The following is a 26,252-nucleotide window of genomic DNA, read 5'->3' on the forward strand; positions in this document are numbered from 1 at the left end:
AGTGCTGTGTGCACTCCCTAAGTGTGTATATGTTTTTGCGGCCGCCTGGCCGCCCAAAACACACATGCACACTTAGGTTTCTCCTGCGGTGCATCATTTCAGCCCGCTCAGGCCAATCCCTGCTGCTCTGCAGCACAGTGATTGGATAGGAATCTGTCCCAGTGACTGCAGGGACCATAAAGTAGAGAGCAAGCGTGACGTGGCTTCAGGAAAGTTACATTTAAAAAAATATATATTGTTACTTAATCTCCCACTGATGCAACCCCTCCCGCGTTTTCTGCACCCACCCAACCAACCAACCTTTGTTTGTGGCGGCCGCAGCAGGTATTATTCATACAAACCAGTGCTATCTTTGTAGGGGTGTTGGGTGGGAAGTTAATTAGGTGCAATTAATGAACAAATTATTTATTATTTTATTGAATATTAATTATGTAAATTGTGTATTAATTATGTTTTTTAAGTTATATATTATGTGCCGGCTGCTGGGTTTGTTGGGAAATCCAGCAGAGCCTGCGTGTGGGGACGGTAGCCCTACAAGGCTGGTCTGAGGTTGGCCATCCACCTTGCTCTTGGTTACATTTACAGGGATCCACTTCCTCCCGCTCCAGGTGATACCCCCCACCCACCACAGCAGTACTCACGTCTGGACGATCTCCTTGGTGGGCAGGCAGACGGGATGGATGTAGTTGGTGAAGCCAATGGGTCGCTTCAGCTGGATCAGGGCGATGTCTCTGTCCAGGTTCTCCCTCCAGTTGTACTTGGGGTGGATGATGATCCGCTCCAGCATTGCAATCTTCTCCTGTTGTCTCTCGTACCTGCGCATGAGAAAACGAGAGAGATCAAGACCACTGTGAACACCACTAGTCCTCACACCCGGATGTGTAGAGTATGCACCGCATCTGGTACAAGACCTGTCAGAGCACTCTCTCTGAACATGAGCGACCGAGCCCCAGGAGAGACCTCTGCAGGCACAGGAACTCAAATGCACTGCGTAAGGCTCGGCCTGTGGCCAGCCGCAGTAGTTGGGGGTGGGAGGGGCCGGCTGTGGGGGGATTTTGAGAAACGACCACAAGAGAAAATTAAATAATGAATTAATTTTCTATCGGGTCGTCTCTCGCAGTCCCCCCCCCCCCCCCAGCCGGCCCCAACGCCCCACCGCTCTTACCTGCAGCGGCCACGCCTGGTTGTGGCTGGGTCACAATTTACTTCATCCAGTAATTACCGAGAGCATTTAGTTAACTCAGCCTGTATTAAATTCCAGCTGGTCACACCTAATCCAATTTAACAGAAGAAAAAACCATAAAATGAACCATGACATAGAGATTTGGGTGCCGTAAGCATCAAAATTTGCATGTTCTTCCCCCACAACTTGGGATAGGAGCACCCGATAAATAACGTACCCCACGATATAATTATTTATCAGGTGCAATAAATTGAACTTAACACCTGGCCACAGGTAATGAGGGCCTGGGTAGAACCCATGTTAGATAGGGCCTGTGTCATGTGTTTCTTTAGGACACTTGGTGCACTAACAATTTCCTTAAGTCCGATTACCACCATCCCCTGACCATGTGAATATAGCTGCATGATGCCCGAATACATAACCCTCAGAGTGCCAGAATATTGGGCTGTTTGTCACTTTAATTAGACTGCTGCCTCAGCTCGAAGAGAGAGCAATCTCTTCCCTTCAGGAATAGAATTTCATGATGCCTCTCAGTGAGACTAGTGTGTGATGTGTGTTTTTGAACACATGAATTCTCCATCCACACTCAAAAGGAGTGAGCTTGAAGCTGGCCTTATTGCTATTGTTTGGCTCAAAGTGGCATCTCAGTACTGCTTTCAGTATATCTCGTATGATGGAGGCCGCCACATCCTCTGACATGTTTTCATATGAACCACATCTTTTGTCATTTCACCAGTAACCCTGCGTCCTTTAGAAGGGGGTTGCTCTCCTTCCAGATTCTGGTGAGTTGCTCTTGGGGGTTGCCGCTACATTACTCTGGGCAGGGACGTGGTAAGACATGTAATATGAATGGCGATCGTCTTTTTGGGCTGAGGTTCTTAATGGGTAAACTAGTAAATTCTTGGAAAAGCCTGGTGTACATGGTGGTAAAAAGTAAAGTTTTGCATGCCGCTTTTGACAGCCCTCTAGAGATCAGTGGGCCACATGTTATGCCTTTGCTCTGTGTCATCGGAACTCCATGCTGTTGAATATTAATTTGCTACAGATCGAAAGAAGGAGGACTAAACTCTGAAACTTAGCTGCCAGGACTACCTGGTAGGGTTTGGGGTTTTCCTATTTACCATAAATGTGTATGGCTTCTCCAGGATATGTCTGGAGTAACCAGCCCACCCTCCCCACTCTGGAATGACTGTAATACACTCTAACAGTGATGGTGAGTGTTTCTACTGGAATCCTCAAGACACCGTCTAATCCATAGAGAATTTCCTTAGAGTATTGATCCTTGAGACCTGTTACGTTGATATTTTTCCTACAGTTCCTATTCCTTTGGTCTTTGCATCTTGCTAGCATGGTCACATTATACTTTTTCATGTTTCAGAAACGCCTGTCAACCTCAACTTGTTTACACACTTTGTTTTTATTTTTTAACTTGTCTATGCAAAAAAGTTGACTACTAGTGAAGGGAATGTCAAGTATTATTGCTTCCCCACTTCTAGGACCCTATGGAAGGACGTATGGCAAACGGGAGGTGTGAACTAGATGTACCAGGACATCGCTACACTGAGATCCAGGTATATACGAGTATCCAATTGCAGGCTACCTCATGGCATGCTGAGGCATTGAATCATATAAATATTAAAAAGATTTGGAAATCATCGGTTTCATTTCAAACGTATTGGGTGCTTTGCATATACAGCAGAAATAGCATTCTGTTAGAGGCAGAAGATAACATCGTCCTAAAAAGGCATTGCCAGTAAGTTTGACCATTCGACCTAAACTCCATCGGCTCCCGTTCCTGAAAATGGGAAAACCGAGTTAATGAGGGAGCAAAGGCCACGTCTGATGCAGTGCGCAGACCGGGCATGTTACGTCATTACGCCCACACATCATGACGTCATGGTCCATGGACGGTGGGAAATGTAGGCAATCCACATCAGGAGAGAAACATTAGCTTTAGGAGTACAGTGTTGGCAGGGCGGCAAGTAGCTCAGTTACTAATAATTACTATCATAAACAATGGCTGTAGTAAAATGAAGATGAAGGGTATTTCCAGCCAAGTTAAAATTGTATAGAATTAGCATAAAATGTCTCATATGTCTCGATAAAAACATTCTGAGAAATGCGCGGACAGCGTGGCAAAGATTCCAATGCTCCTGAGAATAACTTTCCGAAGAGAGGGGTGGTAAAAGACACTTGCACATGATGTCTCATAAGTTTTTTGTGAATATAACGTTGTGACAAGGAAGAGTGACAAAAGGAATTATTGCTTAAAGAGGGTCCAAGGTCTTTCATCATTTAGTCCCAACCAGTGAGTCTGTAATCAATAGATACATCTTTGCTCCGCTCTAGTCCTCTGAAGTTGGAAACCCTGGTGGGGAGACTCTTTCCAACACTGCCCTGCGTGATTCTAAGAAATGCTTGGTCTTCCGTGTTGAGGCTCGGGGGGCAGTAGTTCTTACTGCGGTGTTCCCCAGTGCGGGTCCTAATCTTCAAGTCATAACAATGTATTTTAATTCACATGGACAAATGATCACATAGTGCATGTTATTAAAGTCTCTTTACTGAAGCTCAAGTTGCTTTCTTTGGTGAATATAGTCAGTGGACACTGCTCAGCGTCCACCTTGGAAATGCCCTGTCACTGGCGGGAGGCCCCATCTCGTTGAATATTTATTCTTTGGAATTATTTCCGGGCCCTTGGACAGTGTCCTCAATTGAAGAACAAAGGGTTTTCTACAATCGCATTTTTCTGGTATTCAAGATCTTCCAATGTCTATTGATGACCTTTTTAGGTCTCGCCAGAGCCAGCGCATGCGCTGCTCTGGCGAGATATTTAGTGAGTGGGCTTTAAAAAGCTGACCACAGCTTTTTGGGTGGCATAGAGCGTGCGGTTACGCGCACAGTTACGAGCAGAGGCGCCATCTGGCTTTCCTCTCGCTCGCCCAAGCGCGCGCGCCTCGCTCCGCCTCTCTGTTTTGCTTGCGCTTCAACGCCCCTCCCTGTTTTATCTGTCTCTCGCTGTGCTGCTCTTTTCCACCTTTTGTTCTTTCTTTTTTCATCAGCCTCATGTGTGTGCCTTTATGGAAGCAGGGGTGCTCGTCGCTCTGTTTTCCTCTTACAGAAGAATATCAGGTTCACTGTGTGACACGAGCTCCTTGTGCTGTGCACACCATGGCAATTAGAGCACATTTCAACCGCACTTTCCTTGATAGAGAACTCGTAATGCGTCCTCGTACTTCCTCTTAGCCCTGAATTTCCTACTCCCGCACTTTAGTGAGTAGCACTAATCTTTTAAGTGAAGTGACTGACTGAGCACAGCAAGAAAAGAATTGATGTGCACGCAAACGTTTTGAAACCATCTCCGAGGTTGCGACCTAAGTGCAGCTAAAAGGCAACAGGCGGCTCTACACCCGAGCGATGATGCGTAACAATGCCCGGAAAACATGCTTTAGACGCATGAAGCACTATACAAATAAAACTTATTTTTATTCACTTTGGCGCATGTAGCACTAAACCACGCCACATATTCCCACGCTGAGCAAGACGTGGAAAATGCATAATGTCGAAGAGATTTATCTGTCAGTGCTGTGCGGTTCCCTTTCCGAGATTTGCATGCAATGAAAATATTCAAAGCTGTGAATATTTGAAAAATGTTTACGAGGCTGAGTGTGGTTCCCCTTCATTGTACCCGTACTCTCCCCGTACTCCTTACAAGTGCCCTACAACATTTTGAGGATTATTTTCCCAGGTACTGCAAAGGTACTACTCTATCCTGCACGCAACCAAGGGCAACTAGGAAACTTCCTAACAAGTGCGTGCTTCAATGTGCGGTATTAAATACCTACTTGAATTCTGAGAGGCTAATTGCATTCTGTGACATTCCAGTGATATATATTTCGTGAAACGAGTGAGAGACGTCTCTTAATTATTTAGTAGTTCGATGGTTTGGTTTCAATTGGAGAATTCTTTTCGAGACGTGAGTAATGCACCGCCATATTCTGTTGCGCTTTTGGTATTAGTGATATAATGTTACAATTAGTAATTATTTTTTCCCGCCCTGATGAGGGTAGGAGGGTGGTTGTGTTTATCTTTACATTTAATGTAGAGGTGCCCCCATTACTTTAGATCCTTTACTTCACTTCTATTAAGTGTGTAGGAGAGTAGGATCTGCACTTATGTTGCCCCCACTTTTTTTCTGATGATAACACTGGTTTCTGGCTATAGTCTGGCTGGGTCCCTGCTAATCAGGGCCCCAGCCTCTCTGTTCTCTCTAAAAAACTTGGAGTGCATATTAGATGCACTAATGATTGGATACTGTGGTACCTTATGAGCCCCTAGTATATGGTACCTTAGATACCAAGGGCATAGGTACTTCACAGGTCTACCAGGGGCTGAAGCATGTATTATGCCACCCGTGGGAAGCAGACTAAATCTGACACCACAGGCCTGCTACTGCAGCCTGGGTGAGGTAGTGTTAGCACTCCTCACTGAGATATAGGGTCCCTATATCTCACCTTACACACACATATAAACCTATCAGTCACCCCTAAGGCAGGCCCTATCAATCCTGGGGGCAGGGTGCTTGGTTTCCATGTGAGGGGGTGCCTCTGCCTGAGCAGGGCCCCTCTGCAGCTCTCAGAGTCTATTCTCTGTGGCTGTTTGTGGATGCGGTTAAACCATATACTCTTAAGTACATTATAACCTCGCGGTAAATGCTAACTCTGGGATGACTGCATCAAAACATGTTGTGTTTGGTGTCAAACACTTTGGAATCATAACCCCACACCAGTAACTGGTGTGGGAGTATGATCCCACCCTTCTAGAGGGGTAGACATGTACCTACTGTGGAAACACAGTAGATTCCTGAAAGAGCCCTGGCATCACAAAATGGATGCCACCAGCACAGACACTGGGCTGCCCTCCTGCTGCTGACCGAAACTCGCAGTGGAGGAGGCCCAACAATAGGCATCCTGTCACAGGGAGGTGTAACCACCTTCCAGACAGGATTTAGTGTATTGGGGCTGGGTGGGTGCACTCCTAGAGTGCTTTGAAGTCCTGCACTGGGGGAGCAGTAGGCTCCTCTGTGCATATGCCAGCTCAAACCGGTTCAGGGGCTACCTGCCCCTGCTCTGGCGCGAAACTGGACAAAGGGAAGTGGGTGTAGCCACCCACTCACCTGACCCTCCCATAGGAGTGGTCATAGAGCTAGTCCCTCCCTTTCTTCTAATATATGTTAGGGAACCCTTGCGATTGCAAACTAGATATCCCTGGACGACGCTCTGAAGAAGAATCCTGGACCTTCGATGTTCCACTACCTTTGGAAGACTGAATAATCTCCCTTGGAGTCAAGGAGTGACTCCCCTGCTTGGCAGGCACCAAAATTTGCTTCAATGGTCGCAAACTTTCCAGCTCCTGCCGGAGTCTGAAGTCCCTGCAGCCCCGGAAGTGGATTTCCTGACTTCTCTATGGCCATCGTGAGTCCCCAGCGACACTGAGGCAAGTGGACCCCATGAGTGACGAGGAACAGCAATACCCGGGTACCGTGTACTATTGTCCAGTGCAACCCCTTCACGACGTTCTACGAACTTGTGCATTGGACCACGTATGGTCCAAGCCTCCAGCAGGATTTCCACTGAAGATCAGAGGCCTACCTCGTCCCAAGTGACCGCGGGCTCCTGTGAAGCGAATCCTCTCGAGGCATCTTCGCGATCCCTTGCCAGCTAGTTTGTGGGTCCCCTGAAGACTTTTCTACATACCTGTGTGGTGTCCTTTCATTTAGTGATTCAAGAGATTATAAGGTAAAAAACAAGCTGCTTTACATTCCTCAGAGACTTAGCCTGAAGGCTCCTCTCCACAGCTACCACTAGGACAGCTTTCTTTAAAAGGTTGTCTTAAACCTACTACCATAAGAGTCGAATTGGACTGGTACAAGTTGGCCACTATAACTAGTGACCAGCATATGCCAGGCCAACTTCTCACACTGTAGGACTGCATCCTCACACCCCACTAATTCGCCTCTGATTCTGCTGCCACTTTTATTATTTAGGATATATTCAGCGATCTGATTAAGAAAATGAGAGTGACAATGAAGCCAACCAGTGGTAAAGCAATGGGCGGCCTCTACGCCCACTGTTAGAAAAAAGAAGGTATCAAAGAGACTAAGCATACACTATCTAGGTGAGACCTAAAAACTCTGTTGCTAGTTTGATGAGGAAGTTCTGTTTGTTGGTACAGGATGCTTGGGCATTAAAAACACCTTCTCTCTGTACTAACTGCAGACATTCCAGCCCCCCCTTCTTTTACAGTGCCCCTCTCCGCCCCTGACTAGGCTCTTACTTGGTCCTGTAGTGTTTTCCAATTCGCACCAGGATGTCTTCTGTGGTGTAGTTTTTGTCCCACGGTGGGTAGAAAATGCAGTGCGCTGCAGTGAGAACCCAGCGGTCACTGATGAGGCTTGCTCCACATATAAGCTCCTGCGGCTGCTTCTTGAACAGCATCACCTGCCTGTAGAGACAAGAGGGAAGGGATTCGTGAACCAGGGACGAGCGTGAGGAAAGGAGAGAAAAGAGGCGTGAACCAGGGAAGAGCGTGAGGAAAGGAGAGAAGGGAGGCGTGAACCAGGAAAGAGCGTGAGGACAGGAGAGAAGGGAGGTATGGCCAGAGGAGAGACTCCGGGCAGGAGAGAAGGGAGGCGTGAACCAGGGGAGAAACTAAGGACATGAGAGAAGGGAGGCGTGAACCAGGGGAGAGACTCAGGACAAGAGCAAAGGGAGGCAAGAACCAGGGGGGAGACTCAGGACAGGACAAAAGGGAGGCGTGAACCAGCGGAGAGACTCAGGACAGGGGAGAAGGGAGGTGTGAACCAGTGGAGAGACTCTGGACAGGGGAGAAGGGAGGCTTGAACCAGGGCATAGACTCAGGACAGAAGGGAGGCAAGACCAGGGGAGACACTCAGGACAGGAGAGAAGGGAGGCGTGAACCAGGGGAGGGATTCAGGACGAGAGAGAAGGGAGGTGTCAACCAGGGAAGAGACTCAGGACAGGAGTGAAGGAAGGACTGAACCAGGAGAGAGCCTCAGGACAGAAGAGAAGGGAGCATGAACCAGGGGAGAGACTCAGGACAGGGGAAAAGGGGGCGTGTACCAGGGGAGAGACTCAGGACATAAGAGAAGGGATGCATGAACCAGGGGAGAGACTCAAGAGATGGGAGAAGGGAGAAGGGAGGCATGAACCAGGGGAGAGACTCAGGACAGGAGAGAATGGAAGCTTGAACCAGGGGAGAGACTCAGGACAGAAGGGAGGCGTGAACCAGGGGAGAAACTCAGGACAGAAGAGAAGAGAGGCGTAAACCAGGGGAGAGACTCAGGACAGAAGAAAAGGGGGGTGTGAACCAGGAGAGCGACTCAAGACTTGGAAGAAGGGAGGCGTGAACCAAGGCACAGGCTAAAGACTTGGGAGAAGGGAGGCGTGCACCAGTGGAGAGACTCTGGACAGGAAAGAAGGGAGGCGTACACCAGTGGAGAGACTCTGGACAGGAGAGAAGGGATCCATGAACCAGGGGAGAGACTCAGGACAGGGGAGAAGGAAGGCTTGAACTAGTGGAGAGACTGAAGACAGGAAAGAAGGGAGGCGTGAACCAGGGGAGAGACTCAGGAGAGAAGGGAGGCTTGAACCAGTGGAGAGACTGAGGACAGGAGAGAAGGGAGCTTGAACCAGGGGGGAGACTGAGGACAGGAGAGAAGGGAGTATGAACCATGGGAGAGACTCAGGAGAGAAGGGAGCCGTGAACCAGGGAAAGACTCAGGACAGGAGATAAGACAGGCGTGAACCAGGGGAGAGACTGAGGACAAGAGGAAAGGGAGGCGTGAACCAGGGGAGAGCCTGAGGACAGGATAGAAGGGAGGCGTGACCAGGAGAGGGACCGAGGACAGAAGAGAAGGGGGGAATGAACCAGGAGAGCCTGACGGTAGGGGAGAATGAGACTTGAACCAGGGAAGAGACCAAGGGCAGGGGAGAAGGAGACTTGAACCAGGGAAGAGACCAAGGGCAGGGGAGAAGGGAGGCGTGAACCCGGTGGAGAGATTGAGGACAGGACAGAAGGGATGCGTGAACCAGGGGAGAGACTGAGGACAGGAGAGAAGGGAGACGTGAAACAGGGCAGAGTCTCAAGACTTGGGAGAAGGGAGGCGTGAACCAGGGGAGAGACTCAGGACAGGAGAGAAGGGAGGCATGAACCAGGGGAGAGACTCAGGAGAGAAGGGAGGTGTGAACCAGGAAAGTGTCTGTGGACAGGAGATAAAGGAGAAGACCGGAGAGAACCATGGGAGAGACTCAGGGGAGAAGAGAGTCGTGAACCAGGGGAGAGACTCAGCACAGGAGAAAAGGGAGGCGTGAACCAGGGGGAAGACTCAGGACAGGAGAGAAGGGAGGTGTGAACCAGGGGAGAGACTCAGGACATGAGAGAAGGGAGGCGTGAACCAGGGGAGAGACACCAAGACTTGGGAGAAAGGAGGCTTCAACCAGGGGAGGGACTCAGGACAGAAGAGAAGGGAGGCATGTACCAGGGGAGAGACTCAGGACAGGGGAGAAGGAGACTTGAACCAGTGAAGAGACTAAGGACAGGACAGAAGGGAGGCGTGACTAGGGGAGGGACACAGGACAGAAGAGAAGGGAGGCGTGACCAGGGGAGAGACTCAGGACAGGAGACAAGGGTGGCGTGAACCAGGGGAGGGACTCAGGACAGGGGAGAAGGAAGGTTTGAACCAGGGGAGAGACTAAGGACAGGAGAGAAGGGAGGTGTGCACCAGGGCAGAGACTCAGGACAGGGGAGAAAGGAGGCTTGAACCAGGGGAGGGACTCAGGACAGGAGGGAAGGGAGGCTTGAACCAGGGGAGAGACTCAGGACAGGACAAAAGGGAGGCGTGAACCAGGGGAGAGACTCAAGACAGGAGAGAAGGGAGGAGTGAACCATGGGAGAGCCTGAGGAAAAGAGAGAAGGGAGGCGTAAACCAGGGTAGAGACTGAGGACAGGCGAGAAGGGAGCACAAACCAGGGAAGAGCCTGAGGACAGGAGAGAAGGGAGGGGTGCACCATGGGAGAAACTCAGGGGAGAAGGGAGATGTGAAGCAGGGAAGAGGCTGAAGGCAGGAGAGAAGGGAGGCATGAACCAGGGGAGAGCTTGCGGACAGTAGAGAAGGGAGGCATGAACCAGGGAAAAGCCTGAGGACAGGACAGAAGGGAGACGTGAACCAGGGAAGAGCCTGAGGACAGGAGAGAAGGGAGGCTTGAACCAGGGGAGAGACTCAGGACAGGAGAGAAGGGAGGCTTGAACCAGGGGAGAGACTCAGGACAGGAGAAAAGGGAGGCGTGAACCAGGGGAGACAATCTGTACAGAGGAGAAGGGAGGCTTGAACCAGGGAAGACCCAGGACAGAAGGGAGGCTTGAACCAGGGGAGAGACTCTGGACAGGACAGAAGGGAGGCATAAACCAGGGGAGAGACTCAGGACAAGAGAAAAGGGAAGTGTGAATAAGGGGAGAGATTCAGGACAGGAAAGAAGGGAGGCGTGAACCAGGGGAGAGACCCAGGACAGGAGAGAAGGGAAGCTTGAACCAGGGGAGAGACTGAGGACAGGAGAGAAGGGAGGCATGAACCAGGGGAGATACCGAGGTCAGAAGAAAAGAGGGAATGAACCAGGAGAGCCTGAGGGTAGGGGAGAAGGAGATTTAAACCAGGGAAGAGCCTGAGGACAGGACAGAAGGGAGGCGTGACCAGGGAAGAGACTCAGGACAGGGCAGAAGGGAGGCGTGAACCAGGGGAGCGACTCAGGACAGGAGAGAAGGGAGGCTTGCAGCAGGGCAGAGACTCATGACAGGGGAGAAGGAAGGCTTGAACCAGGGGAGAGACTCGGGACTGGGGAGAAGGAAGGCGTGAACCAGGGGAGAGACTGAGGACAGGAGAGAAGGGAGGTGTGCACCAGGGCAGAGACTCAGGACAGGGGAAAAGGAAGGCGTGAACCAGGGGGGAGACACACGACAGGGGAGAAGGAAGGCTTGAACCAAGGGAGAGACTCTGAACAGAAGAGAAGGGAGGCGTGAAGCAGGGGAGAGACTCAAGACTTGGAAGAAGGGAGGCGTGAAGCACGGCAGAGGCTCAAGACTTGGGAGAAGTGAGGCGTGCACCAGGGCAGAGACTCAGGACAGGGCAGAAGGGAGGCGTGAACCAGGGGAGCGACTCAGGACAGGAGAGAAGGGAGGCTTGCACCAGGGCAGAGACTCATGACAGGGGAGAAGGAAGGCTTGAACCAGGGGAGAGACTCGGGACTGGGGAGAAGGAAGGCGTGAACCAGGGGAGAGACTGAGGACAGGAGAGAAGGGAGGTGTGCACCAGGGTAGAGACTCAGGACAGGGGAGAAGGAAGGCGTGAACCAGGGGGGAGACACACGACAGGGGAGAAGGAAGGCTTGAATCAAGGGAGAGACTCTGAACAGAAGAGAAGGGAGGCGTGAACCAGGGGAGAGACTCAAGACTTGGAAGAAGGGAGGCGTGAAGCATGGCAGAGGCTCAAGACTTGGGAGAAGTGAGGCGTGCACCAGGGCAGAGACTCAGGACAGGGAAGAAGGAAGGCGTGAACCACAGGAGGGACTCAGGACAGGAGAGAAGAGAGGCGTGAACCAGGGGAGAGACTCCGTACAGCGGAGAAGGGAGGCATGAACAAGGGGAGAGACTCAGGACAGGGGAGAAGGGAGGTGTGAACCAGGGGAGAGACCGAGGACAGGAGAGAAGGAGACTTGAACCAGGGAAGAGACTCAGGACAGGAGAGTAGGGAGGCTTGAACCAGGGGAGAGACTCAGGACAGGAGAGAAGGGAGGCTTTAACCAGGGGAGAGACTCAGGACAAGAGAGAAGGGAGGTGTGAACCAGGGGAGAGACTCAGGACAGGGGAGAAGGAAGGCGTGACCAGGGGAGAGACTCAGGACAGAAGAGAAGGGCGAATGAACGAGGGGAGCGACTCAAAACTTGGGAAAAGGGAGGCTTGAACCGGGGGAGAAACTCTGGACAGAAGGAGGTGTGAACCAGGGGTGAGACTCAGGACAGGACAGAAGGGAGGCATGAACCAGGGGAGAGACTGAGGACACGAGAGAAGGGAGCATGAACCAGGGGAGAGACTAAGGACAGGAGAGAAGGGAGACGTGAATCAGGGGAGAGACTGAGGAAAGGAGAGAAGGGAGGTGTGAACCAGGGGGGAGACTCAGGACAGGAAAGAAGGAAGGCGTGACCAGGGGAGAGACTCAGGACAGGGGAGAAGTGAGGCGTGAACCAGGGGAGAGACTCCGGACATGAGAGAAGGGAGGCGTGAACAACGGGAGAGACACCAAGACTTGGCAGAAAGGAGGCTTCAACCAGGGAAAGGATTCAGGACAGGATAGAAGGGCGGCGTGCTCCAGTGGAGACACTCAGGACAGGAGAGAAGGGAGCCCTGAACCAGGGGAAAGACTCAGGACAGGAGATAAGGGAGGCATGAACCAGGAGGGAGACTCAGTACAGGAGAGAAGAGAGGCGTGAACCAGGGGAGAGCATGAGGACAGGAGAGAAGGGAGGTGTGACCAGGAGAGGGACCGAGGACAGAAGAGAAGGGGTGAATGAACCAGGAGAGCCTGAGAGTAGGGAAGAAGGGGACTTGAACCAGGGAAGAGATCAAGGGCAGGGGAGAAGGAGACTTGAACCAGGGAAGAGACCAAGGGCAGGGGATTAGTGAGGCGTGAACCCGGGGGAGAGATCAAGGACAGGACAGAAGGGAGGCATGAACCAGGGGAGAGTGAGGACAGGAGAGAAGGAGACTTGAACCAGTGAAGAGACTCGGGACATTGGAGAAGGGAGGCTTGAACTAGTGGAGAGACTGAGGACAGGAGAGAAGGGAGGCGTGAACCAGGGTAGAGACTGTGGACAGGAGAGAAGGGAGGCGTGAACCAGGGGAGACACTGAGGACAGAAGACAAGGGGGGAATGAACCAGGAGAGCCTGAGGGCAGGGGAGAAGGAGACTTGAACCAGGGAAGAGACCAAAGGCAGGGGAGAAGGAGACTTGAACCAGGGAAGAGACCAAGGGCAGGGGAGAAGGGAAGCGTGACCAGGGTAGAGACTCAGGACAGGGCAGAAGGGAGGCGTGAACCAGGGAAGACCCAGGACAGGACAGAAGGGAAGCGTGACTGTTAGACTTGGGCGTCTCTGGTTGGCGCAAGGTTGCCCTTGTGTCAAGCAGGAACCCTCTCCTCTACGTCAGGGCGCAGGATAACCCCTTTTGAATGACCCTTGCTCACCCTCTAGGTGCGTGGCGTGAGCAGCCAAGGCTATTCTCCAGGCGAAAGTCAGTTAAGCATTTGTAACCACACACACAGTAAATACATCAATCCCCCCAGAAATGGACACCAGGCTTGGATATGTAAAAATACGCTCTTTATGTAAAAATAGGTATATATATCAGCAGACTTATCACAAGACCAATAACGTTTTCTCTATGCCACCAGATTGTAGAGCAGGCAAATGTTCTTTGTTTGTAGTTTAAAATGTTATACTCTTCGGTCTTTTTAGCAAGGTTTACTCGGGATTCCAGTCACTTAGGGGGGGTTTGGGGCAGTCTCAACCCTTCGGTGCGCTTCTTCGCGTATCTCTCTCCCTTCTGTCAACGATCAGCCCGGACCCTGCCGCGGCTCTTGAAGACGGGTAAAGAAGGCGTTGCGGGCCCCGAGCCCGGTACTGGAATGCTGAGGAACGTTGCAGTCTCTGGGGGAGCCGGCACGGTCAGTGCAACTCTGGTGATGGGAGGGGGAGCACCTTTGGATCCTCTTGAACGGGTGCGTGTATTCAGGCAGGCGCGGCCCACGACCCTCAGCACGGCGGTGCGAGGGTCTCCACAGCGGGGGCGGCGCGGCCTGATCCCAGACCGAGATCGCGAAGCGGGGTCACAGGGCACGGTCCGTGCAGCTGGGGACCCGGCGGGGATCACGATCGTCGGATAGGAATTCCGGCGGGAGGGGCGATAGCGCTTCAGCACGCTCCGGAAGCAGGCGGTGGCAGAGGCGCAGGCAGCCTAGCCCGGGGGCAGAGAGCGACTCCGGTCGGAGCGAGGCTCTCACGGGGGCAAAGGCAGGCAAGTTCCCGAGTGTCACGGCCCTAGGAGGGGCGATGAGGGGCGCAGTCTTCCTCAAGCGGGATGCACACACGGCTCGAGTTTCAGGACGAGCAAAGGCACAAAGAACCCACTGGTCCTGGGGTTCAGTTCAGGTGGCAAGCTCAGATCAAGCCCTTGGAGAATGTTTAAAGCACAAAGCAGCAAAGTCTTTTCAGCAAGTCTCTTCCTCTCCTTTCTCAGCAAGGCAAGCAGCAGGCCAGTCCTTCCAGCGTCTTCTTCTCCTTCTAGTCGGGCAGAGGTTCTTTGTGGTAAAACAGGATTCTGATTTCTTAGGAGCCAGGCTCCTACTTTTATACAGTGATTCTTTTGTTCTTTAGCGCCAGGGGGCCTGGGCCTGGCTCAGTCCAGTTCTGGAGCACTTTGTTATGGTGACTCTGCTCTTTCCTTTCAGCAGCAGGGCAGAGACATCAGCCGCTCCACAGGGGGCGGAGCCGGCTTTGTGGTGGCAGAGCACAGGTCTATTCAAGAGTCATGGTGTACTCCTCCCACCCATCCTGGTGTAATCTCTCTACCCACCACCTGGGAGCCAGCCTGTCTCTGGGGATTCCCCAACCCTGCTCCTTACTGTTGCTAGGCAGAACACACACACACAGCAGAGGCGGACTGAAATGGCCAGGTCAGTAAATACTAACTTTCTAAAAGTAGTATTTACAAACCCAGGATATTAAAATAAACTCGACTACAAGAAGTATTTTATTATTCTGAGTTCAGGCATACTAAACATATTTCTCTACCATGTTCCCTGAGCCTGCTGGGATTATAGGGTGTAATAATTCCAGCAGCTCATCTGGCCTAAAGGGAGCAGGTAGCCTTGCAATAGTGAAAAACGAAAATGGCTGTAATTCACTATTAGGACATGCCACACACTCAGGGCTTGTCCTACCTTACACCTACAATGCACCCTGCCCGTGGGCCTACCATAGGGGTGACTAACATGAGGCAAAGGGAAGGTTTGGAGGCTGGCAAGTGTGTGCACTTGCCCAGCCAGCATGACAGTACCAGACTGCACGCAGGTTCTGCAGTGGCAGACCTTAGACACATTTTACTAGGCCGCTTCTGTGGGTGGCACAACCAGCGCTGCAAGCCCACCAGCAGCATTCGTATTTACAAGCCCTGGCACTCCTGGTGCACTTTACTAGGGGCTGATAGTAAACCGAATAAGCCAAACATGGACACCAATCAATGTATACATTTTACCATAGGGAGAGCATATGCACCTTAGCACTGATCAGCAGTGGTAAGGTGCCCAGAGTCATAAAACAGCCTACAACAGGTCAGAAAAAATACTGGAGGAAGGCAAAAAGTTTAGGGATGACCCTGCAAAAAGGGCCAAGTCCAACACAACCCCCTTCCAGCCAAAACGCAGGGTAGACCAATCACCATCGTGATGGTCTTCCCTGCTTGGGGCGATAGAAGAAGGACCTGGCCCGCAACTGCAGGGGCAGACTCCATTTCTACGCCAATCTGAACCTATCGGACTCCCTCTGTCCATACGCTCAGGGCCCACCAAGCCAATCCATGGGGAACCCTTCTCCTCACCTGTGGACACCACCTGTGCAGCACCTAACCTTAACTGGCCCACAGGTGTGTCCCAACAGACAGACAGCAAAATGCTACAGTGGCCACTGACAGTAGTCAGGGATGAGACCCAGGCCGTATGCCTCTCAGGGCTCTCAATCCTCTGTGGCGCCAGGAAGCGGGGGGCAGTAGCCCCAGGTGCTTGGCACCTTTTGTCCATTCTCCCCCTTGTCAGGTCAGGTATGACATCCTGGCACTGACCCACCAGCCCCGGGACTGTACCCGGCGGCTGGACCAAAGACTGGGGTGGCCTCTCCCACACCTGGTCCTCCTCCTTGGGGCTCTGTACCCTCCCACCTGGAGTGGTACCCCCTTCCAGAATTGCCAGGGCACCTGGGGCAGGTGTCCCGCACAATTCGCCCACCAGTTCAGGGGTTCTATCCTGCAACTGGGCGTCCAGGTCAGGGGGACACCCTGAACCTGGCCCTCCAACCTGGGGTCTAAACCCTTCAGTTGAGCCGGGGTCAGAGGCGAGGACTCCCTCCCTCTGCACCCCCTTCCAGAGTACTGCCCACTCCCAACTGGCGTGGTACCCCCAGAAGCAACATGGGTCAGGACACTGATTACAGTAGTCCCACCCTCCAGGTCAGACAACACCTGAACCTGGCTTCCCAACCCTGGGACCAACCCATGCGGTTGAACGCTCGCCTGGCACACAAGGACTTCCCGGGGAGCACGCATGCCCCCCCTGAGGGTGACACATAACTCATGTGTCGTGTGACAGTCTGCCTGGCGCTGATCTCCCGACCCCTGTCCATCTGACAGTGCCTGAAGATCCCCCAGGACAGAAGTGGTGTCACCATGGTCACTCACGGGGGACGCAGCCCTTCTGGCTGGCCCCTGACCCACTGGTTCTTCCACTGGGGACTCTTTCCCCCTCTCACCCCTCAATCTGGACCTCTGCACCCTCCCAACTGGAGCGGTACTGCCAGACACCAGAACTGATGGAGGCCTGCTTACAGACACTCCCAGCTGACCAGACACTAGGGGATCCCCCTCAACGGGCGGCCCATCAGGACAGCCTAGGCTCCCCGCCTGGTGTTCCCTTAAAGAACCATCCAGGCTCTGAGACTGGGTTTCGGGCACCTGGGGGCACGCAGCCCCACACTCACTCCTTCTCCACTGAGACAGGACGTGAGCCCCTACACCCCTCCCACTACCATGGGACCTAGCTGGGCTACTCTGCACCACTTCCACCACTCTGGGTTGGAAGATACCTGAGCCACTTCCCACAGGGTCACTCCCCAATGCCTCTCCAGACCCTCTGGAATCCACCAAAAGGTCTGCCTCTAATGTGAGTTCTCTGCGGTCAGAGAACTCACTCTCCAACAGGTGTTGGCATAGCTCTGGAAAACAAGGACTTACAATATGCTCTCCCACAATTGGATCACACAGCCCCCTAGCAGGGTTAACCAAACTATCCTTCACCTCACCATCCAGTGCCTCACACACGTACTCCACACCACTCTCCTGAGACTGGCAAGACAGTATCTGACTGTCTCTGTCCCACAAACCACACTCTTCTGGGCGGTCTTCACACTCACCCACCAGGACTTCAATTTTGGGGGAACCCCTCTCCCTGTACCTCTCATCTAGAGTCAGTAGAGTGTCCCTCCCTCCACTAGGACTATGAACCCCTGCGCCAGTTACCCTATTCCCTTCAGGGATACTGCGCACTACTGGAGCTACCTCATGCCCTTGAACCTCCTGTTGTATGTTAACCCCCTCCTTCAAGTCAGGCGCCACATCTCTGGGTGTGCGTACTACTCTCTCAGCACTGTAAATCTCAATATTGCTGCCACCAGAGGGAGAGTGGTCTAAACTCTGGATCTTGAGATCCAACTCCCTCATTTTTAGGTCATGATCCATTTGGCTTTGTTGTGCCTCCAAGGCCAACTTCTGCTTCTCCATTTCCATTTGTCCTGCCAACTTTTCCATCTCCATTGCATGCGCCCTGTCTGCTACCCTGTCTGCCAGCTCCTCTGGGGACAGGACTCTGCTGGGCTCCACAAGGTTGTCGGGTGGGACGATGTCCCCCGCATTCTGTGGGTCTCTTGACTCTTTCCAGGCTCTCAACACCTTGAGGTACTGGTTCTTCTTCATGAATCCAGTATGGGGAACTCTGAATTTTACACTGTAGCCTTTCAATTGCTCTTGTGTGCAGCCTTCTAGTCTCTCCCAATCCACCTCATCCATTCCAGAAATCACAGAGAGTGCTCTTCCAGCAGGGAGTGAGCCAGGCATGGTTGCAATAATGGCAGATGTCTCAACAAAGTTCAACAAATGAAAACCTGTGGCTGCGTTACTTGGTCTGCTCTCACTATCTGGTGATTAATAATTCACTGTATGCAAATTACAAATGCAAATTCGAAATCCCAGCCGCTGCCAACAATGTTAGACTTGGGGGTCTCTGGTTGGCGCAAGGTTGCCCTTGTGTCAAGCAGGAACCCTCTCCTCTACGTCAGGGCGCAGGATAACCCCTTTTGAATGACCCTTGCTCACCCTCTAGGTGCGTGGCGTGAGCAGCCAAGGCTATTCTCCAGGCGATAGTCAGTTAAGCATTTGTAACCACACACACAGTAACTACATCAATCCCCCCAGAAATGGACACAAGGCTTGGATATGTAAAAATACGCTCTTTATGTAAAAATAGGTATATATATCAGCAGACTTATCACAAGACCAATAACGTTTTCTCTATGCCACCAGATTGTAGAGCAGGCAAATGTTCTTTGTTTGTAGTTTAAAATGTTATACTCTTCGGTCTTTTTAGCAAGGTTTACTCGGGATTCCAGTCACTTAGGGGGGGTTTGGGGCAGTCTCAACCCTTCGGTGCGCTTCTTCGCGTATCTCTCTCCCTTCTGTCAACGATCAGCCCGGACCCTGCCGCGGCTCTTGAAGACGGGTAAAGAAGGCGTTGCGGGCCCCGAGCCCGGTACTGGAATGCTGAGGAACGTTGCAGTCTCTGGGGGAGCTGGCACGGTCAGTGCGACTCCGGTGATGGGAGGGGGAGCACCTTTGGATCCTCTTGAACGGGTGCGTGTATTCAGGCAGGCGCGGCCCACGACCCTCAGCACGGTGGTGCGGGGGTCTCCACAGCGGGGGCGGCGCGGCCTGATCCCAGACCGAGATCGCGAAGCGGGGTCACAGGGCACGGTCCGTGCAGCTGGGGACCCGGCGGGGATCACGATCGTCGGATAGGAATTCCGGCGGGAGAGGCGATAGCGCTTCAGCGCGCTCCAGTAGCAGGCGGTGGCAGAGGCGCAGGCAGCCTAGCCCGGGGGCAGAGAGCGACTCCGGTCGGAGCTAGACTCTCACGGGGGCAAAGGCAGGCAAGTTCCCGAGTGTCACGGCCCTAGGAGGGGCGATGAGGGGCACAGTCTTCCTCAAGCGGGATGCACACACGGCTCGAGTTTCAGGACGAGCAAAGGCACAAAGAACCCACTGGTCCTGGGGTTCAGTTCAGGGGGCAAGCTCAGATCAAGCCCTTGGAGAATGTTTAAAGCACAAAGCAGCAAAGTCTTTTCAGCAAGTCTCTTCCTCTCCTTTCTCAGCAAGGCAAGCAGCAGGCCAGTCCTTCCAGCGTCTTCTTCTCCTTCTAGTCGGGCAGAGGTTCTTTGTGGTAAAACAGGATTCTGATTTCTTAGGTGCCAGGCTCCTACTTTTATACAGTGATTCTTTTGTTCTTTAGCGCCAGGGGGCCTGGGCCTGGCTCAGTCCAGTTCTGGAGCACTTTGTTATGGTGACTCTGCTCTTTCCTTTCAGCAGCAGGGCAGAGACATCAGCCGCTCCACAGGGGGCGGAGCCGGCTTTGTGGTGGCAGAGCACAGGTCTATTCAAGAGTCAAGGTGTACTCCTCCCACCCATCCTGGTGTAATCTCTCTACCCACCACCTGGGAGCCAGCCTGTCTCTGGGGATTCCCCAACCCTGCTCCTTACTGTTGCTAGGCAGAACACACACACACAGCAGAGGCGGACTGAAATGGCCAGGTCAGTAAATACTAACTTTCTAAAAGTAGTATTTACAAACCCAGGATATTAAAATAAACTCGACTACAAGAAGTATTTTATTATTCTGAGTTCAGGCATACTAAACATATTTCTCTACCATGTTCCCTGAGCCTGCTGGGATTATAGGGTGTAATAATTCCAGCAGCTCATCTGGCCTAGAGGGAGCAGGTAGCCTTGCAATAGTGAAAAACGAAAATGGCTGTAATTCACTATTAGGACATGCCACACACTCAGGGCTTGTCCTACCTTACACCTACAATGCACCCTGCCCGTGGGCCTACCATAGGGGTGACTAACATGAGGCAAAGGGAAGGTTTGGAGGCTGGCAAGTGTGTGCACTTGCCCAGCCAGCATGACAGTACCAGACTGCACGCAGGTTCTGCAGTGGCAGACCTTAGACACATTTTACTAGGCCGCTTCTGTGGGTGGCACAACCAGTGCTGCAAGCCCACCAGCAGCATTCGTATTTACAAGCCCTGGCACTCCTGGTGCACTTTACTAGGGGCTGATAGTAAACCGAATAAGCCAAACATGGACACCAATCAATGTATACATTTTACCATAGGGAGAGCATATGCACCTTAGCACTGATCAGCAGTGGTAAGGTGCCCAGAGTCATAAAACAGCCAACAACAGGTCAGAAAAAATACTGGAGGAAGGCAAAAAGTTTAGGGATGACCCTGCAAAAAGGGCCAAGTCCAACAGTGACCAGGGGAGAGACTCAGGACAGGGCAGAAGGGAGGCGTGAACCAGGGGAGAGACTCAGGACAGGGGAGAAGGGAGGAATGAACCAGGGGAGAGACTCAGGACAGGGAGGAAGGAAGGCGTGACCAGGGGAGAGATTCAGGACAGGGGAGAAGGAAGGCTTGCACCAGGGGAGAAACTAAGGACAGTAGAGAAGGAAGGCGTGAACCAGGGGAGAGACTCAGGACAGAGGAGAAGGAAGGCTTGCACCAGCGGAGAAACTAAGGACAGGAGAGTAGGAAGGCGTGAACCAGGGGAGAGACTCAGGACAGGGGAGAAGGAAGGCTTGAACCAGGGTATAAACTAAGGAAAGGAAAGAAGGGAGGCATGCACCAGGGCAGAGACTCAGGACAGGGGAGGGGAGAGACTCAGGACAGGGGAGAAGGAATGCTTGATCCTGGGGAGAGACTGAGGACAGGAGAGAAGGGAGGTGTGAACCAGGGCAGAGACTCAGGACAGGGGAGAAGGGAGGCTTGAACCAGGGGAGAGACTCAGGAAAGGACAGAAGGGAGGCGTGAACCAGGGGAGAGACTCGGGACAGGAGAGAAGGGAGGCGTGAAGCAGGGAGAGCCTGAGGACAAGAGGGTAGGGAGTCATGCACCAGGGGAGAGACTCAGGAAAGGGGAGAAGGGAGATGTGAACCAAAGAGGAGCCTGAGGACAGGGAAGAAAGGAGGCGTGAACCAGGGAAGAGCCTGAGGACAGGGGAGAAGGGAGGCGTGAACCAGGGGAGAGACTCAGGACAGAAGAGAATGGAGGCGTGAACCAGGGGAGAGACTCTGGAGAGGGGAGAAAAAAGGCGTGAACCAGGGAAGAGCCTGAGGACAGGGGAGAAGTGAGGCGTGAACCAGGGGAGAGACTCCGGACATGAGAGAAGGGAGGTATGAACAAGGGGAGAGACACCAAGACTTGGGAGAAAGGAGGCTTCAACCAGGGAAAGGATTCAGGACAGGCGAGAAGGGCGGCGTGCTCCAGTGGAGACACTCAGGACAGGAGAGAAGGGAGCCCTGAACCAGGGGAAAGACTCAGGACAGGAGATAAGGGAGGCATGAACCAGGAGGGAGACTCAGTACAGGAGAGAAGAGAGGCGTGAACCAGGGGAGAGCCTGAGGACAGGAGAGAAGGGAGGTGTGACCAGGAGAGGGACCGAGGACAGAAGAGAAGGGATGAATGAACCAGGAGAGCCTGAGAATAGGGGAGAAGGGGACTTGAACCAGGGAAGAGATCAAGGGCAGGGGAGAAGGAGACTTGAACCAGGGAAGAGACCAAGGGCAGGGGATAAGGGAGGCGTGAACCCGATGGAGAGATCAAGGACAGGACAGAAGGGAGGCATGAACCAGGGGAGAGACTGAGGACAGGAGAGAAGGGAGGCATGAACCAGGGTAGAGACTCAAGACTTGGGAGAAGCGAGGCGTGAACCAGGGGAGAGACTCTGGACAGGAGAGAAGGAGACTTGAACCAGGGAAGAGACTCGGGACATTGGAGAAGGGAGGCTTGAACTAGTGGAGAGACTGAGGACAGGAGAGAAGGGAGGCGTGAACCAGGGGAGAGACTCAGGACAGGAGAGAAGTGAGGCGTGCACCAGGGCAGAGACTCAGGACAGGGAAGAAGGAAGGCGTGAACCACGGGAGGGACTCAGGACAGGAGAGAAGGGATGTGTGAACATGGGGAGCCATTCAGCACAGGGGAGAAGGAAGGCTTGAACCAGGGGAGAGACTCAGGGGAGAAGGGAGGTGTGAACCAGGGGAGAGACCGAGGACAGGAGAGAAGGGAGGCGTGAACCAGGGGAGAGACTGAGGACAGGGAGATGGGAGATGTGAAACAGGGAAGAGGCTGAGGGCGGGAGAGAAGGGAGGTGTGACCAGGAGAGGGACCGAGGACAGAAGAGAAGGGGGGAATGAACCAGGAGAGCCTGAGGGTAGGGGAGAAGGGGACTTGAACCAGGGAAGAGATCAAGGGCAGGGGAGAAGGAGACTTGAACCAGGGGAGAGATTCAGGACAGGGGATAAGGGAGGCGTGAACCCGGTGGAGAGATCAAGGACAGGACAGAAGGGAGGCGTGAACCAGGGGAGAGATCCAGGACAGGACAGAAGGGAGGCGTGAACCAGGGGAGAGACTCAAGATTTGGGAGAAGGGAGGCGTGAACCAGAGGAGAGACTCAGGACAGGACAGAAGGGAGGTGTGAACCAGGGGAGAAACTCAGGAGAGAAGGGAGGTGTGAACCAGGGGAGAGCCTGAGGACAAGAGAGAAGGGAGGTATGAACCAGGGGAGAGACTGACGACAGGAGAGAAGGGAGCATCAACCAGTGGAGAGACTCAGGAAAGGGGAGAAGGGAGATGGGAACCAGGGAAGAGCCTGAGGACAGGGGAGAAGGGAGGCGTGAACCAGGGAAGAGCCTGAGGGCAGGACAGAAGGAGATGTGAACCAGGGAGGAGCCTGAGGACAGGGGAGAAGGGAGGCGTGAACCAGGGGTGAGACTCAGGACAGAAGAGAAGGGAGGCGTGAACCAGGGGAGAGACTCTGGACAGGGGAGAAGGAAGGCTTGAACCAGGGGAGAGACTCAGGACAGGACAGAAGGGAAGCTTGACCAGGGGAGAGACTCAGGACAGGGGGGAAGGGGGGCTTGAACCAGGGAAAAGACTCAGGACAGGAGAGAAGGGAGGCGTGAACCAGGGAAGAGACTGACGACAGGAGAGAATAGAAGGGTGTCATGAAACAGGGGAGAGACTCAGGACAGGAGAGAAGGGAGGCGTGAACAAGGGGAGAGACTCAGGACAGGAGAGAAGTGAGGCGTGAACCAGGGAAGAGACTCCGGACAGGAGAGAAGGGAGGCGTGGACCAGGGCAGAGACTCAAGACTTGGGAGAAGGGAGGTGTGCACCAGTGAAGAGACTCAGGAGAGAATGGAGGCGTGAGCCAGGGGAGAGACTCAAGACTTGGGAGAAGGGAGGGTTGAACCATGGGAGAGACTCAGGATGGGGGAGAAATGAGGCTTGAACCAGGGGACAGCCTCAGGATAGGGGAGAAGGGAGGCGTGACCAGGGGAGGGACTCAAGACAGAAGAGAAGGGAGGAATGAACCAGGGGAGAGACCCAGGACAGGACAGAAGGGAGGCTTGAACCAGGGGAGAGACTCAGGACAGGACAGAAGGGAGGCGTGAACCAGGGGAGAGACTGAGGACATGAGAGAATAGAGGCGTGAACCAGGGTAGAGGCTCAGGACAGGACAGAAGGGAGGCGTCAACCAGAGGAGAGACTCAGGACAGGAGAGAAGGGAGGCGTCAACCAGAGGAGAGACTCAGGACAGGAGAGAAGGGAGGTGTGAACCAGGGGAGATACTCTGGACAGGGGAGAAGGGCGAATGAACCAGGGGAGCGACTCAAAACTTGGGAGAAGGGAGGCTTGAACCGGGGGAGAGACTCTGAACAGAAGGGAGGTGTGAACCAGGGGTGAGACTCAGGGCAGGACAGAAGGGAGGTGTGAACCAGGGGAGAGACTCAGGACAGAAGGGAGGTGTGAACCAGGGGTGAGACTCAGGACAGGACAGAAGGGAGGCGTAAACCAGGGGAGAGACTCGGGACAGGGGAGAAAGGAGGTGTCAACTAGGGGAGAGACTGAGGACAGAAGAGAAAGGAGGCGTGAACCAGGGCAGAGACCGTGGAAGGGGGTGACGGTGGGGGGGGGGGGGGGGTGGAAAATCAGTCAAAAGTCCACCGACCCAACAGTACCAAAAGAAAGCTTGAACAAGTACTGAAAAGCGGTTTCTTCTTATGTTCGGTTATAGATGTGTTTTTACTTGCAACAATAACATTTTGAATGATGAAATAACTTGTTATGAGCAACACATATCCGGGCCAATCCTGGCGCTAATGTGAGGAGATCAGAGGAGCACAGAAAATATGTATTGTTTAAATAGCCAGGATTTTAAATATTTCCTAACACCTAAGAGAGAGATGGCAGTTTGAGGTCCGGGGGCAATCGATTCCACTTCATGGCAGTGCAAATGGCAAAGGAGGAGCGCTTGAAGGGGGGACGGCCAAATGACTGGAAAAGCTGGAAGGAGGAGTCCTCCCTGGGGTACCCCATGTCAGAGCCCCCTTCAAGGAGTGATGTGGAATGCCATCACTGACCTGCTGCCTCCCCCCACTGTATGAAAAACATGCTAATGGTGACTTGTTAGAGTTTTTGTGGAACAGCCCATAATACTAAAGTAGGAGACGCACATAGCACTGGTAATTGTAGCTTTAATTGCCAAATATTGTAATCACCAATATATCCTCCTCACGACGCGTTCTTGCCGCAACATTTAAATCCATAGGGCTTGATTTCGATTTCACCAGACGGGTTAATCCGTCACAACAGTGACTGAGCTCCCGTCTGCAGAAATATAAATCCTATAGCTAGGACATAATAGGATTTATTATAGGTGGAAGGGATATCCGTCACCGCTGTGACTGGGTAACCCCTCAGCCCAGATCTACATCAGGGCCGAAGGGCTGCGCGTGGGATCTTCATCATTCCACTGGTAAAAAGCTAATAACTGTCACCTGTTCTCTCTTTCTCTGCCTTGTGAAGCTTTTCCTCTTTTTTTAATGAGAGAAGGTCTCTGATTAGACTGTGACATGTGGCTCTTCTGAGAAGAAGAAATGTAACCATAAGGAGAGGAAGAAAGAGGACTATCTTGGTGGAGAACACCCGGCAGAGACATAGGTGAGGTTGTAGAGTGTGGTGGAGTGAGACAGAGATGGCGGAAGGGAATGTAGAGAGAGCCAGGGAGCGCAGGACTCCAAGGGATGAGGCAGAGAGGGAGGTAATGTAGAAAAAGGAGAATTAGAGCGAGGGGAAGACAGCTAGAGGTAGACTGAGACATAGAGACACTTGAAGAGAAACAGATGAAAGGTAGAGAGAGACCAAAATAAGAACTATAGAAAACAGGTCAGGTAAAGAAAGAAGAGGAGAAGAGAGAAAGGGGTTAGGGGCAGATGAAGAAATGAGTAGAGCGAAAAAAGGGAAGTTTAGAGACATGTGAAATAGAAGCGAGACTTATACAGAGGTAGAGAGCTGTCAGATAGAAAAAGAGGTAGCAGTGATGAGGTAGGAAGATCTGTAAAGAAAGTGGTTGGGAGGGATAGTAGAGGTGGAGGAGGTGAGTTGAAATAAAGAAGAAAGTCTAGAGAGAGATGTGGGTGTGTGAAACATAGAGCGAGCGGGAAGCAAAGGAGTTAATGATGGAGAAAAAGAGGTAGTGAAGTAGAGGCAGCCAGGAATGTGCATGATAGAAAGGGAACAGAGGAAGAATGAGAGCGAAAGGAGATGGAAAGGTGAGGTAGTAAACTAACGGAAAATTCAGAGGTTAGGTAGTAAGAGAGTGTGATGAAGTATAGCAAGGTGAGGTAGCGAGGGAGATGTAAAGGGGGGAGAGACATGAGATGGAGCGGTGAGGCGGAGTGGTGAGGTAGAGAAACAGCTGAGAGAGAGGAAAGGTAGTGTAGAGATGGAAAGAGAGATAGGTGAGGTAAAGATCGACCTGAGGTCATCGGAGAAGTGAAGGTGAG

The 26,252-nt window shown here is 52.7% G+C and overlaps 1 protein-coding gene across 1 annotated transcript in view; it reads right to left on the reverse strand.

Annotated features, from left to right (window-relative positions):
* The window catches only part of F2 (coagulation factor II, thrombin), a 287,050-nt gene that overhangs the window by 71,697 nt on the left and 189,101 nt on the right, over window positions 1-26,252 (reverse strand). Inside the window, exons 10-11 of the mRNA XM_085646657.1 lie at window positions 7,517-7,684; window positions 642-815 (exon numbers count right to left, since the gene is read on the reverse strand). Coding sequence (XP_085502783.1) covers window positions 642-815; window positions 7,517-7,684 — 342 coding nt within the window. The remainder of the gene's footprint in view (window positions 1-641; window positions 816-7,516; window positions 7,685-26,252) is intronic.

This window comes from Triturus cristatus, chromosome 3_1, assembly GCF_964204655.1.
Source record: "Triturus cristatus chromosome 3_1, aTriCri1.1, whole genome shotgun sequence".
In the NCBI taxonomy this organism is placed as follows: domain Eukaryota; kingdom Metazoa; phylum Chordata; class Amphibia; order Caudata; family Salamandridae; genus Triturus; species Triturus cristatus.